Below are 16,722 nucleotides of genomic sequence, written 5' to 3' on the forward strand. Positions count from 1 at the left end.
AACTAAAAAGAATTAACAGAAAAGCTCAGTGTTGATAGTATGCAGACAGATCACAAAGGGAACAAAATCCAACCAATTTGCTTCTTACGGGAGATTTAACACTTAGTATTATTTAATCTTTTTTCAGTATGTCTTCTTGCAGAGAGGAATATGCCACAGTAGCAGATAATCAGTGGAACAGAGGACAAAAGACCCAATGAATGAGTAGTGACTCTGCTACAGAAGGGCATCAAAAGAGGTAAAGTTCTAGTTCTAGTATCCTAGGATCTAGATTTTTTTTTAATTTAATTTTTTATGCATCTTTTTTTTAAAGGATCCTTTTTTTATTTTTTAATTTTTATTTATTTATGATAGTCACACAAAGAGAGAGAGAGAGGCAGAGACACAGGCAGAGGGAGAAGCAGGCTCCATGCACCGGGAGCCCGACATGGGATTCGATCCTGGGTCCAGGATCGCGCCCTGGGCCAAAGGCAGGCGCCAAACCGTTGCGCCACCCAGGGATCCCAGGATCTAGATTTTAAAAGTCACTAGGCTACCTAGAGTTGGAGACTAAAGAGTTTAGTTGTTCTGGTAGGAAGGTTTTCAGACGATCAACTCATCAAGTTCAGACCACAGACAATCATCAAAGATAAACACCCCCAAATACTGATGTCTTGTAAAGCTCATCATTCAACAGTGAGCCCATGAAATGATTACACTAAAAATCTGTATGGCCACCTGACTGACACACTCCCAATTTTCCAGTAGAGAAATGTACTGCATGCTGTAAGATGGCCTTCAGACCACCTGGGAGGCTCTAGAGAGATGCCTAAATTGCATACATACTTATAGGTACAGGAAGCCATCTTGCTATTTTAGGATTATCTACTCAGTTGCTACATTTTTGTTTTGCTTTATTTCAACTCATTCAGCCCTTCCTAAAAGCAAGCCCTGAAAACAAACCAGCTCTGGGCATGTTGGCCTGTCTTCCTACAAGGCTTTGCCTCCAGTCTCAAATCAAGGTCACCTTTGTGATTTAGCTCCCCCTCTTCTGGCCCCATGCCATTCTGCATCATCCGTCCTTCAGAAGCAGTCAATTCCAGCCACTGAGGAGAACCATCCAGGCAGCTACAGGTCTGCTCCAGAGCTCCCAGTTCACAGGCCCAGCCCAGAGCCCAGGCCTGAGCATGCCTCTCCCAGTGGGAAGCTGTACAAATACAGATGACCTACCAATATGATTGCAAAGTGGCAGTTATCCAAATTACCATCTGCAATGGCCAGAGGTCTGTGAGTACTTCAAGAACACCATGTGTCATCAAGGAGTCTTCTGAAGCAGAGCAAGAAAGACAGCATCAACACTGTCACATTCCATGACCAAATGATCCATGGAAGTGCAGCTAACACAGAAGTGGAGGCAAGGAGGTGGGTGCAAGTTCTGGGATGAACCAGCTAATAAGGAGCATTGAGTACTTAAGGAATTTAGTGCAACAATCAGAGCAACAAGCACTGAGAAAGTCCCTGAATAATCTGGGTCAAATGTCTATCTTTTTTTTTTTTTTTTTCCATTTATTTATTTGGTGGCGGCGGGGGTGGGGTGGGGTGAGGAGAACAAGCAGGGGGAAGGACAGAGGGAGAGGGAGAAGCAGATTCCCAGACAAGTAGAGAGCCTGACATGGGGCTCAATCCCAGGACTCCAGTATCATAACCTAAACCAAAAGTAGATGCTTAACTGACTGAGCCACTGGGGCACTCCTGGGTCAAATGTATAAAATAAGGAAGAGAGAGCTGGTATGATATACATGTATGCATGAGCTTCATCTTGAAAGATAAGGTGCCTAAGAAATGCCTGAAATTCTGGTTATTCCACAGGGAGTAGCAGTTTCAAGCAGAATTAGTAAGTACTATCCCTGTCTTTTAAAAGCAAGTCTAGGAGGCTGACTACAACATTTCCTTGTTCCTCATTTCTGGGAAGTTCCTGCATAGTTTTTCAAAGCCAACTACACACAACATTGCCAAGACCCACTCGAAATTCACAAGCTGGTCTAAAGTCCCAGGAGAGTACAGTAGTAATCACTTCTCTTTTCTGAACGGTACACAGAAACTTCTCCAAGGCATGAGGAGCTACGGAAAAGGATCTAATATAAAAGTTCCATCCTGATTATTGATTTGAAGGTGCTTGATCATTACGTAGGTTACTGTCGCTCTTACCCACCCTATGACATAATGAGGCCTGAGTGGAAGTCAGAAGTTCAGAAACACTATAAGGCCTTCAAATCAACTTTTAAAATATATCCAGTGTCATCAACAGTTGTTAAGTATACTCTCCTAACACAGGGCCACAAACATACTGGTGGTCTGCCTGATCCTGTCCTTCTCAAGTGCTCCAGTTACTCTTGTCATATATTCAATACATTCCATGCTAAAAGTTCAACAAAGGAACTTACAGCTCGTGTCACAATGCCACATTTCAAGCAAAGGCTGGGACACTCTTTTGAGGCATCACATTTGGGATGTAGTTTTTTTAAATTCCCTCTTAGAATCCTGCAGGAAATTCTATGATAGAGGGCACTGAGGGTTTAGGCTTCTAATTATGCATAAAACTAGAAATTCAGACCTAAAAAGTGCTGGCCACCCTTCAAACTCAGCATAACTTTCAATATACAGCATTCTGAATTAATAAGTTGAAAGAAGTTGAACACCAGCTTAGGCCAAAGGAATCTTATAGACAAAGGTTTCATTGACAATAAAATCAGGAGCCTTCCACTATACTCTGTTATGAAAGTAGAACATGAGTTCATGATATGCTGACAAAGCAGAAAACTGAACAGAGAAGGTTGATATTTACTTTAAAAGACTAAGAGCTAAAATTTAGGATGGAGACAAAGGAATAGATAACTAAATAAGAATCCAATTTCTAAATGACTGTCAGCCCTGAAATCAATGCAAACATTGTAGTTTCCTCTTAAAATATTACTCTCATGAACTATAAGGATAATATGAAAGGCAAGGGGGGAAAAAAACCTATTTGTTGGTTTAGTTATACCAGACCATTTAGTTAAACTCTGTATCTCTTCATCAATGTGACTTTGAATATGCTTTTTGCCCTTTTTAAATGAAGTTTTCATTACATTCTCCTTCTAAACATAATTACCAACACAGCTAAAGACCCATTTGACACATAGTTTGACTTTGGTACCATATTCCACCACTCAGTGACAATCACTGTTAAATACTGGGTGCTTATCCTTTCAAATCTTTTTCTATGCCTATGTATGAACCTGAAGAAAATACATAGTATGGTCAGGTATGGACCTTTTTAAAAAATAAAAATACAAATGAGTTTCATTTCAGATGTGTCTTTTTCATTTTTATTTTTTTCCTTCAACAATACATTGTGGAGCTTAAGTCTCACATTAGTACACATAAATCTACCTCATTCTTTTTTTCTTTTACTGTGCATAACAATTTATCTAAACCTTTGAAGGATATTTAGGTTGTTCACACCTAAAAGAAAAACTTCTTGTTTTCCTCCACAGTTTCTGTATTCACACTTCTGACACCTTATGTGTGTTTTCAACACCAAGCAATTCTCCAATTCTCAGTTGATATTCACTCAATTGGGACATTAATTTCCTGGAGTTAGCACAGACCCCTCAGGTTAAGGCTCAGTCCCACAAGACTGTCTCCCACTTCAGGTACCAATTGCAAGTCCCAGATTGTCACCTGTACTTCTGAACAATTGGCCAGAAATCAAGGGCTCTCATGACCTGTACCTCAGTTTTGATAATTTGCTGACAGCTCAGAACTCAGGAAAGTGCTTTACTTACTATTCCCCTATTATAAAGGACACAATTCACAAACAGTTAAATGGAAGAGATGCACAGAGCAAAGTGTGTGGGAAGGGGGGTGGAGTTTCTGTGCCACCTCTGGGCATGCCACCCTCCCAGCATCTTGATATGTTCACCAGCCTAGAAGCCCTCCAAATTCCATTGTTTAGGGTTTTTATGGAGGTTCTATAGGCATGATTGATAAAATCATTAGGCTTTGGTGACTGAACTCAATCTCCAGTCCCCGCCCACTCCACAGAGATTAGGGAGGAGGGCCTGAAAGTTCCAATGCTCTAATCACATGGCTGGTTGCCCTGGGAACCAGCCCCATACCCATCCTTAGTGGGTTTCCAAAAGTCATCTAATTAAGGTGAACTCAGGTATTACTCAGAGGAGCTTGTTAAGAATAACAAAAGATGTTCCTTTCACCTTGATGTTCAAGAGCTATTTCAGGAGCAGGAAATAGAAACCAAGTATAACAAAGGATATTTCTATTGTTTTTATCATTTAGGAAATTATAGGTTAGGAGCTCTGTGCCAAGAATTAAAGATGAAGACCAAAATACATATTTCTTAACATATCACAATGTCACCAATTACAAATAATGTTGCAAAAACATTCCCTAGAATGATTCCGTTGTATACATACATATGTTCTTTGGGTTAGATTTTGAAATATACTTTAACTATTAATGGGTAATGCTAAATTACCCGACAAAACAGTTATTGACTTACAGTTCCCACAAGCAGGGTGTGAAAATACTCGCTCACTCACAGCTCCCCAATTATTGTCACTATCAATCTCTTTAACTTTCACCAATTTGAGGGGTTGGTTTTTTGAAAATCTGCATTTCCCTGAATAATAACAGAGTGAATACCTTCTCTTATATTGACATCTCCCCTATTTAATTGCTCACCAATTCCTTTTTTTTTTTTTAAAGATTTTATTATTTATTTATTTGACAGAGAGGGAGGGAGACAGCACACAAACAGGTGGAGCAGCAGAGGTGAGCAACAGACTTCCTGCAGAGCAGGGAACCTGATGGGCAGGCTCAATCCCAGGACCCTGAGATCATGACCTGAGCCAAAGACAGACACTCAACTGACTGAGCCATCTAGGTGCCCCTGCTCACCAATTCCTATTCTTTATCCACATTGCAACTGTACAGTTTGTCCTTTGTGTTTGAAACAAAGGATGTTCTTTAGATAATATACCAATTTTTTGTTATGCAACATGCAAATATTTTCCCCAGTCTTTTAATTTCATTTGTATCATTATATCATAAGTTTCTTTTTAATGAAGCTAAATGTATAATTTCTTCCTTTATAGCATTCATTTTCCATACCATGTTCAAGATTTGACCTAGCCAGAAGCCATAAAGATAATTTCCTATATTTTCTTTTAATGCTTTTATAGTCTGAATTATATCTGGGTCTTTAAACCATCTTGAATTTGTTTTTGTGAAGTATGGTTCTATTCTTTTTGTTTCTAATGTAAACATGTAAATTTTTAATTTCTCTGAGCCTCAGTTTCCCTAGCTGCAAAAATGAGGGTAATAATATTTACCTCATAAATGCTAAAAAAGATTATTTTTTTAAAAACTGCCTGGCAGGGCAGCCCAGGTGGCTCAGTGGTTTAGCGCCTGCCTTCGGCCCAGGGCGTGATCCTGGAGACCCAGGACCGAGTCCCACGTCGGGCTCCCTGCCTGCTTCTCCCTCTGCCTGTGTCTCTGCCTTTTTCTCTGTCTCTCATGAATAAATAAATAAATAAATCTTAAAAAAAAAAAAATGCCTGGCAGAATCCTTGGTATGTAATAAATGTTTGCCACACGGTAGTTGGATCTGAAAATATATTTAATATATACTTACTAAATTTTAAAGTTACGTGAAATAAATAACAATAATTTAATAATATATTTAAAAAATATAAGAATAATTTAATATAATATTTAACAAAAAATAGGACCATCAGCTCAGATTATAGAAACTATTCTTTAGTCCATACTAGAGAAATTCAGGGTTTTTTTTTTTAAAGATTTATTTATTTATTCATGAAAGACACAGAGAGAGAGAGAAAGAGAGAGAGAGAGAGGCAGAGACACAGGCAGAGGGAGAAGCAGGCTCCATGCAGGGAGCCCGATGTGGGACTTGGTCCTGGGTCTCCACGATCACACCCTGGGCTGAAGGCAGGCGCTAAACCACTGAGCCACCCAGGGATCCCAGAATTTCAGTTTTTATGTAACAACCAAAAGGTTAGTCACTTATGGAAACCATTGCTACTAGACATTTTGATTGCTTTTGGAGTGAGAGGTACAGAGGAGTTTTAATATTTATGGGGCATTTATTATTTGTCAGGAACTCTTTTAAGCACTGTATAGGTACTCTTTCAAAGAACCCTCAAAATAACACTATTAGGTACTTCTATCTCCATTTTTAAAATGGGGAAATTGAGGTATGAGAAGTTAAGTAACTTTCATGAGGTTATATAGGCAGTTAGTAGTAGAACCAGAAAATGAATCCTCAGGCAATTTTGCTCTAATCACAAGGCTAAGTGTCCCAGTAAAATCCCAACATGTAGGTATTATTCCTCCAAACAAGAGAAGTCCAGGAGGTACCTGAGTGGCTCAGTTGAGCGTCTGCCTTCAGCTCAGGTCAGGATCCCAGAGTTCTGGGATCAAGCCCCAAGTCAGGCTCCCTGCTCAGTGGGAAGCCTGCATCTCCCTCTGCCTTTGCCTCCCTCAATCTGCCAGTGCTTGCACACTCTTGTGTTCTCCCTCTTTCTCAAATAAATAAAAAATCTTAAAAAAAAAAAAAAAAAAGAATTCCTTTCAAATTCATTTTTGTTACAAAAAGTGCCGGATTTGCAATTATAGACTCATAGACATGAGCAGAATTGAAAAGATTATTTACTTTAATCCTCTCACTTCAAGATGAGACCGAGGCCAAGAGAGGTAAAATCACTTGTCCCAAGGACCTGGTCACACACAGCTGGCAGAACTCACCTGTTCTGTCTTTAAGAAAACTCCAATGAAAAAAAAAAAAAAAAAAAGAAAACTCCAATGAAATAAAATAAAATCCATTTTATTTGAAGCTCAGCATCAATCCCACAAGAGACAGCATGGGGATGAAAGAGCACAATGCTCCTTTAAAGACACAATTTTCCATGTTGCAAAATCTCCGTGTGGAGAAGCATACTTACTTAGTCAGTCTTTCAATGGTCTGCACATGAACATTATTATGGGTTTGGGAGAGAACAGCTTCATGCTGAGCACATTTCAAACAAAGGCCACCAACTCGATTAGAAATATTAGTAGCAAGAAGAGACTCTTTATGCTTTAGTTGCTCTTTAAGATCTTCACAATTTTTCTGATATTCAGCTAGGTCTTTCCTGAAAAGAAGGAAAAGAAAGTTCTAGTAAGTACTAGGTACATTACTTTCACATATTATCCCAGAGATAACTGCTACTATCACTTATGGGTGCTTACCTTATGAGGTGCTCTGTATACAATATCTAATTAATTCTTACCACAACCCTAAAACGTAAGTGTGATTATCCTAATTGACACTTTGAATAAAGTGAGACTTGAATATATTAAATAATTAGCCCAAGTTCTTGTAAGATTTTAACACAGATTAGTCTGCCTCTTGATAACTGGCTCTCTGTTCAAAGGATCCCATCTCCATTACATTATATTACCCACTGATCAAGAATAAAACTCCAAATACAAATCCTAAATAAATTCTCTCAAAAAAGAAGTGAGGCAATGTAACATCCTTGAATTGAGGGAAATGCCCTATTCCAAGTGTTAACCCTTAGAAAATTACATAAAGCTCATGAGTTTTATCCAGGAGTAACTTACTATTGCTCATTTTTCTTTAGGAGAAAAAAAACTTTAAAAAATTCTCTAACCACAAAGTTCTATAAAAAGCTATTTCATAAGAAAGTGGGCTGCTCTCTTCTTCTAGAAAGAAGCTATATAGAATTTACCAGCCCATGGAGATTTATAAAGTAGCAGCTATTAGCTGGAAATAAGCAGCTTGCTAAAAGAAAGTGTTGAAGAAGTGTGTATTATGTGTGTGTCTATGTGTGTGTGTCTATTTGTTTTATTATAGGAGATCATCCTTGGATGAGTTCTTCTCCATGCTGACCTTTTAAGGATAAAACAACCAATGTATGGGTTGTATTTTCACCCCCATCCTTTCTCCATAAAGCTTTGGTAAAGTCAACTGGGACAATTGAGCTTCCTTGCACAGATATTCCTTTCCTATTGTGTATGTGTGTGTGTGTGTGTGTGTGTGAATAAAACGTCCTAGTTTACAAAGGAGAAAATAGCCCTTAAATACTTGGACTACTGAAAGCATGTACTTTATCTCCAGCTCAATCAGTTTCTATTATACTCAGGGAGCTATAGCTCTCCTAACCAGCTATCACAGAAGAGAAACCAATAATCGAGTCACACAATACCTCCACTCTGGAATGGAGGTGGAGGCGGGGGAGCTTTCAGGCAGCACTGAGGAGGTAGGAAAGATCCGCAGGCAATCTAAGGGTTAAAAAAGCTAATCTAGGGCAGCCCCGGTGGCGGTGGCACAGCGGTTTAGTGCCGCCTGCGGCCCAGGGTGTGATCCTGGAGTCCCGGGATCAAGTCCCGCGTCAGGCTCTCTGCATGGAGCCTGCTTCTCCCTCTGCCTGTGTCTCTGCCTCTCTCTCTGCATCTCTATGAATAAATAAATAAAATCTTAAGAAAAAAAAAAGCTAATCTAATGACAGTCTGAGGTGAAAAAAAAGCTGTTTTTGCCCTTTGCCCAAGATATCTTCAGCATAATATGTTTTTTTTCTAAAATATCATGTAGAAAAAGTCTGACTTTCAAAGTCTTTGTAAAAGGAAATTTGGAAGCACATTCCAAAATCAAAGGGTCTCCATTACTATTTCTGTCAGTTTCAAATTCATAACACTCAGACAGATGTGATTATTTGAAATGCCAAAAAAATTAAAAAGAAATAAATACCAGAAAGCCAGAGTTTCTGAGAGTGGTGGTTTTATCTCTTTCTTAAAGAAAATGACTCCAAATAATCTTAAGTTATACTAAAAGAAAAAGAAAGAAATAGAAGCTGCAGGGAACAAAGTCTAGTTCATTCTAAAGTAGTATTTTAGTGTAATTAAAGATGGCACATTTGACTTATGAATGAGACAAAATAAGTCAAATTACCACAGTGACCTAGAAATATATTACTTTAAAAACTGAAGAATCAGGGATCCCTGGGTGGCGCAGCGGTTTGGCTCCTGCCTTTGGCCCAGGGCGCGATCCTGGAGACCCGGGATTGAATCCCACGTTGGGCTCCCGGTGCATGGAGCCTGCTTCTCCCTCTGCCTCTCTCTCTCTCTCTCTCTCTCTCTCTCTGTGTGTGTGACTATCATAAATAAAAATTTTTAAAAAAAATAAAAAATAAAAAATAAAAAAAAACTGAAGAATCAAAACCCAATGGAAATCACAATATAATAAAAGCAAGAAAGCAAAAAGTAGGCCATTTTATAAATGCTAGGTTTCTTCATGAAAAAATAAAAGTCTCTGCAGAAACCCTAAAACTAATCAGGATAAGGTATAAAGTGCATAAAAGCAAATTAAAACAAATGGTAGTGTGCATGAAAGCCAAGAGTTCTGGTACTTAACATTATTGTGCTTATGTCTCAAATAATATGTGGCCTGAAGATTTTAAATTTTATTTCAAATTAGACTTATTAAAGTTATAAAGATTATTTTAAAGTTTGTTTGATTGAAAAATATTTCATTGTCACTATTTAAAATAAGCTTTAACACCTCCCAAAATCAACTCCTGATATCATTTTCTGCCCATAATACATACTAATCGTTAATCTATAATATATAGGTTTTATTGAGATTTCTTTTAAAAAGGTCAAAAAATACTTGAAAACTTACTGTGTATATAAAAGTACCCCCCCAGTTTCACTTCCCATGATTTGAGTTACTGAGGTCAACCAAGGTTCAGAAGCAGATGATCGACCCTCTGATGGATGATCAGAAGGTCAGTGGTAGCCTAATCGTCTAGGTCACAACGCATATGTCATTCCCCTCACTTTATCTCATTACACGGGGAATTTTATTTATTTATTTGTTTGTTTGTTTATTTATTTTTATTTATTATTTATGATAGTCACAGAGAGAGAGAGAGAGAGAGGCAGAGACACAGGCAGAGGGAGAAGCAGGCTCCATGCACCGAGAGCCTGACGTGGGATTCGATCCCGGGTCTTCAGGATCGCGCCCTGGGCCAAAAGCAGGCACTAAACCACTGCGCCACCCAGGGATCCCCTACATGGGGAATTTTAGATCTCATATCATCCCAAGCATCAATGCAGGACAATAAGCTATTTTGAGAGACCATATTCCCATAACTCTTTTTTTCCCATAACTCTTAATACAGTATATTGCTATAACTATTCTATTATTAGTTAGCTGTTTGTCTCTTACTGTGCCTAATCTCTTATAAATTAAACTTTATCATAGATATGTATGTACATGGAAAACAATATATATATAGGGTTCAGTACTATCCACAGTTTCAGGCATCTCTTGAGGGTCTTTGAATGTATTTCCTACAGAAAAGAGGGGACTAGTATACTCATATTCATAATATATAGAAAAATGCTCAAACTATTATTGTTAAAATTTTTAAAATTAGATAAAAATACCTATAAAGAAAAAATACAAAAAAAAAAAAAAAAAGAAAAAATACTTGCTTCTAATTTGAAAACCACAATGCTTTATTTTCAGTATTTTATTTTAAAAGCGTAATTTATACCAGAGCAGCTAGTGATTCTTAATTCCATGAGAAAACACAAATATTTCATAACTGATAAAGGGACAAAATTTATAATTCAGATCACAGTTCTCTGAGATGAGACTTCACAATTTTATGCTCCTGTTCCTTTAATACCTGAGGATATTTCTTATATTGAACATAAAATGTCATCAAGTCATTCTTATATTGAGTAAACCTAGCATGTCAGCAAACATTTGAATATATTTTACCATCATTATGCTTTTGCTATGATTTTTAAATGGATGAAGATACTTTACCTTAAAAACTTCAATTGAGATTCCAGGATACCAGTCTTTTCTTCATAAGTAAGCTTTAGCCTCTCCTTTAGAAAAGAAAACAAAAAGTGTGCCTTTTCTCCATGTTCTGTGCTTTATTAGCAAATTTTAATTACTAATATTAAACTCAATTTCCTTCCTTTTACCAAAGAGGAAAAATAATGTGTCCTCTCCAGAAACACTTTCTGTAACTCACTTTTATTGAGTGTATACCCACAAAGCAGTACTTAGTCATGAAATGGTTATTTGCTGCCCTCTCCCCATTTCTTTAAAAAATGCATACAGCAGGGGATCCCTGGGTGGCTCAGCGGTTTGGCCCCTGCCTTTGGCCCAGGGCACGATCCTGGGGTCCCAGGATCGAGTCCTGCATCAGGCTCCCGGCATGGAGCCCGCTTCTCCCTCCTCCTGTGTCTCTGCCTCTCTCTCAATCTCTGTGTCTATCATGAATAAATAAATAAATAAATAAATAAATAAATAAATAAATAAATAAATAAATAAACAAATAAATAAATCTTTAAAAAAATGCATACAGCAGTTCTTACTTTTAAAAGTGTGACTCTGGGAAAAACCAATTTTAACCTATAAGGTCCATGAGGGCAAGGATCCCACACTGTGAATGCTGTGTAATGACAAACAATAAATGAGTCCTGGATGAATGATAAAAGGAAAGTTATAAATCACAGTAAATGACAGACCAAACTGATATACTAATTACAAGAGTTGCTAGTATTCTCCTGTTCTTTCATTCAGCAAATATTTATTGGGTATCTAATATGGAGATGACTTTAACCCCAAGGAGCTTATATTCTCAGAAGGAACAGAAAAACATGAGGACAGGGCAGCCCGGGTGGCTCAGCGGTTTAGCACCACCTTCAGTCCAGGTCCTGATCCTGGAGACCCAGGATCAAGTCCTGCATCGGGCTCCCTGCATGGAGCCTGCTTCTCCCTCTGCCTGTGTCTCTGCCTCTCTCTCTCTGTGTGTGTGTGTGTGTCTCTCATGAATGAATGAATGAATGAATGAATGAATGAATGAATAAATAAATAAATAAATAAATAAATAAAATCTTTAAAAAAAATAAAAGAAAAACATGAGGACAATTTCAATTATATATAATTCACTCCAGGGAGGTATATAGAAGGTAAACTGAAATCAGAGATGCAGGAACTTGTAATTCAGCTTAAGAGAACTAAAGAAGACTTCATGGAAGAAGCACTAATACTTAAAGGATTAACTTCCAATAGAGAAAAAGGCATAGAGGCTAGAGAAAACATGTCTGGCCAGTGAGTGGATCTGTATCCCCACAGATAAAAAGCTAGATGGAAGAGTGGATAGAGATGGGTGGGACAGGTGAGAATGGGCCATGGAAAACTAAATACATAAGACCTTTACCCAGACAATTCATGTAATCTCCATGTAGTAGAGGCACTGGGTGAACATTGAAAACTTTATCAGATTTGAACCTTAAGTCACTCTGAAGTATGGAAAAGGGAAGACCAATGAAGAAGTGCACTGCAACTACAGAGGGAAGAGATAGGCACGTGAATAAACATAATCAAACAGTAAGGAAGGAAAAGAAAGAATTTAGTAGGGAGCTACATAAGACCAAAATTGACAGAATTTTGTAATTTAATAGATAATGGGGGAGAAAAATATATTAAAAATAATCCTAGGGCAGCCCCGGTGGCACAGCGGTTTAGCGCCACCCGCAGCCCGGGGTGTGATCCTGGAGACTCTGGATGGAGTCCCATGTCAGGCTCTCTGCATGGAGCCTGCTTCTCCCTCTGCCGGTGTCTCTGCCTTTCTTTCTCTGTCTGTGTGTCTCTATGAATAAATAAATAAAATTTTTTTAAAAAGTCCTAAGTTTCTGCAATTGAGCAATTGGGGGAATGCTGGTGCTAAAAATTTTTTCAGACTGGTAAAAGAAGGCAAAATGGAACCATAAAAATATTCAACTGATTCAAAAGAAGGCAAAAAAAAAAAAAAAAAAAAAAAAGGAGGGGGAGGTAAGAGAAAAAAAGATCATAAAAAAACGAAGCCAAATAGCAGGATAGTGGACTTAAACTCAAGTACATAAATAATTGCATTTAAAAGGCAGATATTGTTAGATTGAATAAGAAAGCAAAACTCAGCTATAGGTTACCTACAAGAGACCCAGATTAAATACGAAGATACAAATTTATTAAAAGTAAAAGGATAGGTATGCCTGGGTGGCTCAGTGGTTTGAATGTCTGCCTTTGGATCAGGGCATGATCCTGGAGTACTGGGATCGAGTCCCACATCAGGCTTCCTGCGGGGAGCCTGGTTCTCTCTCTGCCTCTCTCTCTCTGGGTCTCTCATGAATAAATAAAATCTTTAAAAAAAATGTAAAAGGATAAAAAATATACCTACTCAAAAGAAAGTAGGAGTTGGCCAAAATACAAAAACCATGTGTCTGCCCCATCCCACCAAGGAGGACTCAGCAATGAAAATTTTAAAATATTTATGTCATTTATGATAATATCAAAGATAACTAATATAGAAATAATTCTACTGAATGATATGAAGACCTTTACTCAGAAAACTGTAAAAGATTATGGACAAAAATTAAAGGTGACCTAAGTAAATAGAGTGATCCATAAGTTTAAAGGATTAGATGATATAATACCATAAAGATGTCTTCTCCCCTAAGTGACCTATAGCTTAAAGATAAACTGAGTCAAAGCCTCATAAGGGCTTTTTGGAATCTGACAAAATGATTCTATATTGTATTTGGAAATATAAAGAGCCAGAAAGAAGATGCACTCTTTATTTTATTTATTTATTTATTTATTTATTTATTTATTTATTTGAGAGAGTGAGCGTGAGCAGAGGGGCAGAAGAGGGAGAGAGAATCTTAAGAGACTCTGTGCTGAGCGTGGAGCCTAATTGCCTAACTCAGGTCTCGATCTCACAACCCTGAGATTAGGATTTGAGCCGAAACCAAGAATCAGATGCTCAACCGACTACACCACCCAGGCACCCCAGAAATAAAAAACTCTTGAGGACAAAGTATAATGTTGGAAGAAGTGGTATGTGGTCTATCAGGCATAGAGCTATAACAATCAAGAGAGGATGATAGTAGCATAAAAGCTAAAGAAATAAAACACAGAGTCCAAACATATATGTACACCTGATTTATGACAAAGATATCAGACAAAGGACTGTCCTTCTGACAAATGGTACTGGGATATCTATATCTATATCTATATCTATATCTATATCTATATCTATATATAGATATATATAGATATATCTATAGATATAGATATATATAGATATATCTTTTTCCATATCTTTTCCATATGGGAAAAGAACAAGAATGACCCCCTATACATCACATAAAAAAATAAAGACAGGTGGATTATAGATTTAAATGTTAAAAGTAAGACTATAAAGTTTCTAGAAGATAATATAACAGGATATCTTTATGACCTGGGCCCGGAAAAAGTCTTTTATATAGGATACAGAAAGCATTAAACAATAAAGGGAAAAATCTGATAAATTAGTTTATAATAAAATTAAGAAATTTTTAGATTAGTCATGAAGAAAGAAAAAAAAAGAAAAGAAAAAGTCAGAAAATATATTTACAATAATCCTTAAAGAGCTTATATCCAAAATATATAAAGTAGTTAAAAAAAAAAAACAATGTCAGTTACCTTAAAATAATGAATAGGATATTTGAACATGTGCCTCACAAAGAAGGACACTGATAAATACATGAAAAGATATTCAATCTCCTGAGTAATTAGAGAAATGCAAATGAAAATCACAATGAGATAGCATTATAGGTCCATCAGAAAAAAACTGACAATATAATGTGTTGGGAATATGAAGAAATGATATCACTCCTATGCTGCTATAGAAGTGTAAACTGATAAAAACCACTCAGAAAGTTTACCCTAACTACTCATTGTGAACACATACGGATCCCAAGACCAACAATTCCACTTCAAGGTACATACCCAACATAAATGTGTGCCATGCACATCACCAGGTATATTAAAGAATGTCTATAGCAGCAATATTCACAATATTCTCAAACACTGAGAAAGATTTAGGACATAGGACACAGAGATGCAAGGATGGACCTCTGACACAAACTGGATACAAATGAATCCATAACAGTTATAAATACAACACTAAGCGGAGACATAAAAGAGAAATTAATTCTAATGTGAGAAACAGAAGAGCAGAAGAATGTAATCAGGGAAGGCAGAATCAGAGGGGGCATTTGAATGAAGTCTTACAGGATGGAAACCTTTTTGGGGCAGAAGATAAGGAAACATTTTAGGCCAGGATGTCTGCATAAATCACAGTCAGCAATGCAAAAAGGAATGGAGGTAGGTAATAAGTTTATGAAGTAGTTAAGTAGTGAGTGATCTGTGTCTACAGTAATATTGGAGAAACTGACAGAAATGAGGCCAGAAAGGTTGTTTGAGGCAAATTGTGGATGGTTCAGGAGATTGATCTTTATCCCATGGGTGGGTATTAAGTAGTTATCAGAGATTATTCAGCTGGAAAAACAATACGACTTAGTCTTTCTTTCTTTTTTTTTTTAAAGGAACTCTTTCCAAAATAGCAGAATAAAGCTTGAGTTAGGGACAGAGAAAGGAGGGAGGCTGGGGCCAGAAAGAGACTTTAGAAAACTATAAAAATAACACTGAGAGATGATGAGAGCTGAACTATCATCCATTCTATCTTCCCCTGAAACCCTCCATTTACAGTATCGTTTTTACATTTTCATCATTGCTGATCAATTCTACCACGTCAAATTTAATACAAGGAAAACTTCAAACAGGAGGAAGAAGAAAGGCCTGTTACACAGATCAAAAGATTGGAAAGTATCATTTATCTGAAAATAAAATTATTTTTGACTCTGGGAAGTGAGTATATTTAAAACCAGCTGTGTTATATGAGGGAAATTCAGAAAACCAGGAGCATGTCCAGGAAAGACACATGCTCAGTCCTGAGAAGACCTTAAAGCTTTCAGCTCAAGCTAATCTCTAGGCTCAGAGCAAGCCCAGCTACATGGTGAAGGAATGCCCCAGCACTGAGCACACCTGCAAACACTGGCAGAGGTGGCTATTTTTCTTTTTCTTTTTTTTTTTTTTTTTTTGATTTTTCTATGCATATTTTTTTGGTGGTTGTTTGTTTACTTGTTTTAGCTCCTGGCATTCATGGGAATCTCTGTCAAACATTACCTAAACATGAGCTAATGAAAGAGACTTCAGTAATCACACACAACAAAGAATAGTCTACAGAAATAATCTGGAAAAGTATCAAAACAAAAGGGACAATATAACCTTCAATAATAAAAGAGACAGAACCATAGGGAACTGGGATATTGGATTTCCAGAGTTATCACAGTTTAATAGTTCATTTCAATGTCTACTTTTCAATCAAAAAAAATCACAAAACATACAAAGAAACAGGAAAATATGGCCCACTTAGAGGTACAAAATAAATCTACATGAACCACCATTAAAAAAAAATCTATAGATACCAGACCTACTAGACAACTCTTTAGAACAATAATCTTAAATATGCTCAAAGAGCTAAGAGAAAATATGACCAAAGGACTAAAAGAAATAAGGAAAACAACTGTACACCTGAAACTAATATAATACTCTATGCTAACTGGAATTAAGATAAAAACTTAAAGAAAGCAAATTATAGAAGGAACTAAACAGATCTGGAGCTGAAAAGTACAACAAATGAAATAAAAAATTCCTAAAGGCATAGAAGAGCAGATATGAGTAGCAGAACAAAGAATCAGCAAACTTTA

General features: G+C 37.1%; 1 protein-coding gene across 9 annotated transcripts in view; it reads right to left on the bottom strand.

The window, feature by feature from the left end:
- The window catches only part of SDCCAG8 (SHH signaling and ciliogenesis regulator SDCCAG8), a 241,697-nt gene that overhangs the window by 186,749 nt on the left and 38,226 nt on the right, over positions 1–16,722 (bottom strand). For all 9 annotated transcript variants that reach the window (XR_011996324.1, XM_026003400.2, XM_072732861.1 and 6 more), the window contains 2 exons: positions 10,901–10,965; positions 7,005–7,193 (listed from right to left, as the gene is read on the bottom strand). Coding sequence is in view for 8 of the 9 variants with exons in the window: in XM_026003400.2 (XP_025859185.1) it covers positions 7,005–7,193; positions 10,901–10,965 (254 nt within the window). In the remaining variant the exon portion in view is untranslated. The remainder of the gene's footprint in view (positions 1–7,004; positions 7,194–10,900; positions 10,966–16,722) is intronic.

The sequence above is a fragment of the Vulpes vulpes genome, chromosome 13 (genome assembly GCF_048418805.1).
Source record: "Vulpes vulpes isolate BD-2025 chromosome 13, VulVul3, whole genome shotgun sequence".
NCBI classification, from domain to species: Eukaryota; Metazoa; Chordata; class Mammalia; order Carnivora; family Canidae; genus Vulpes; species Vulpes vulpes.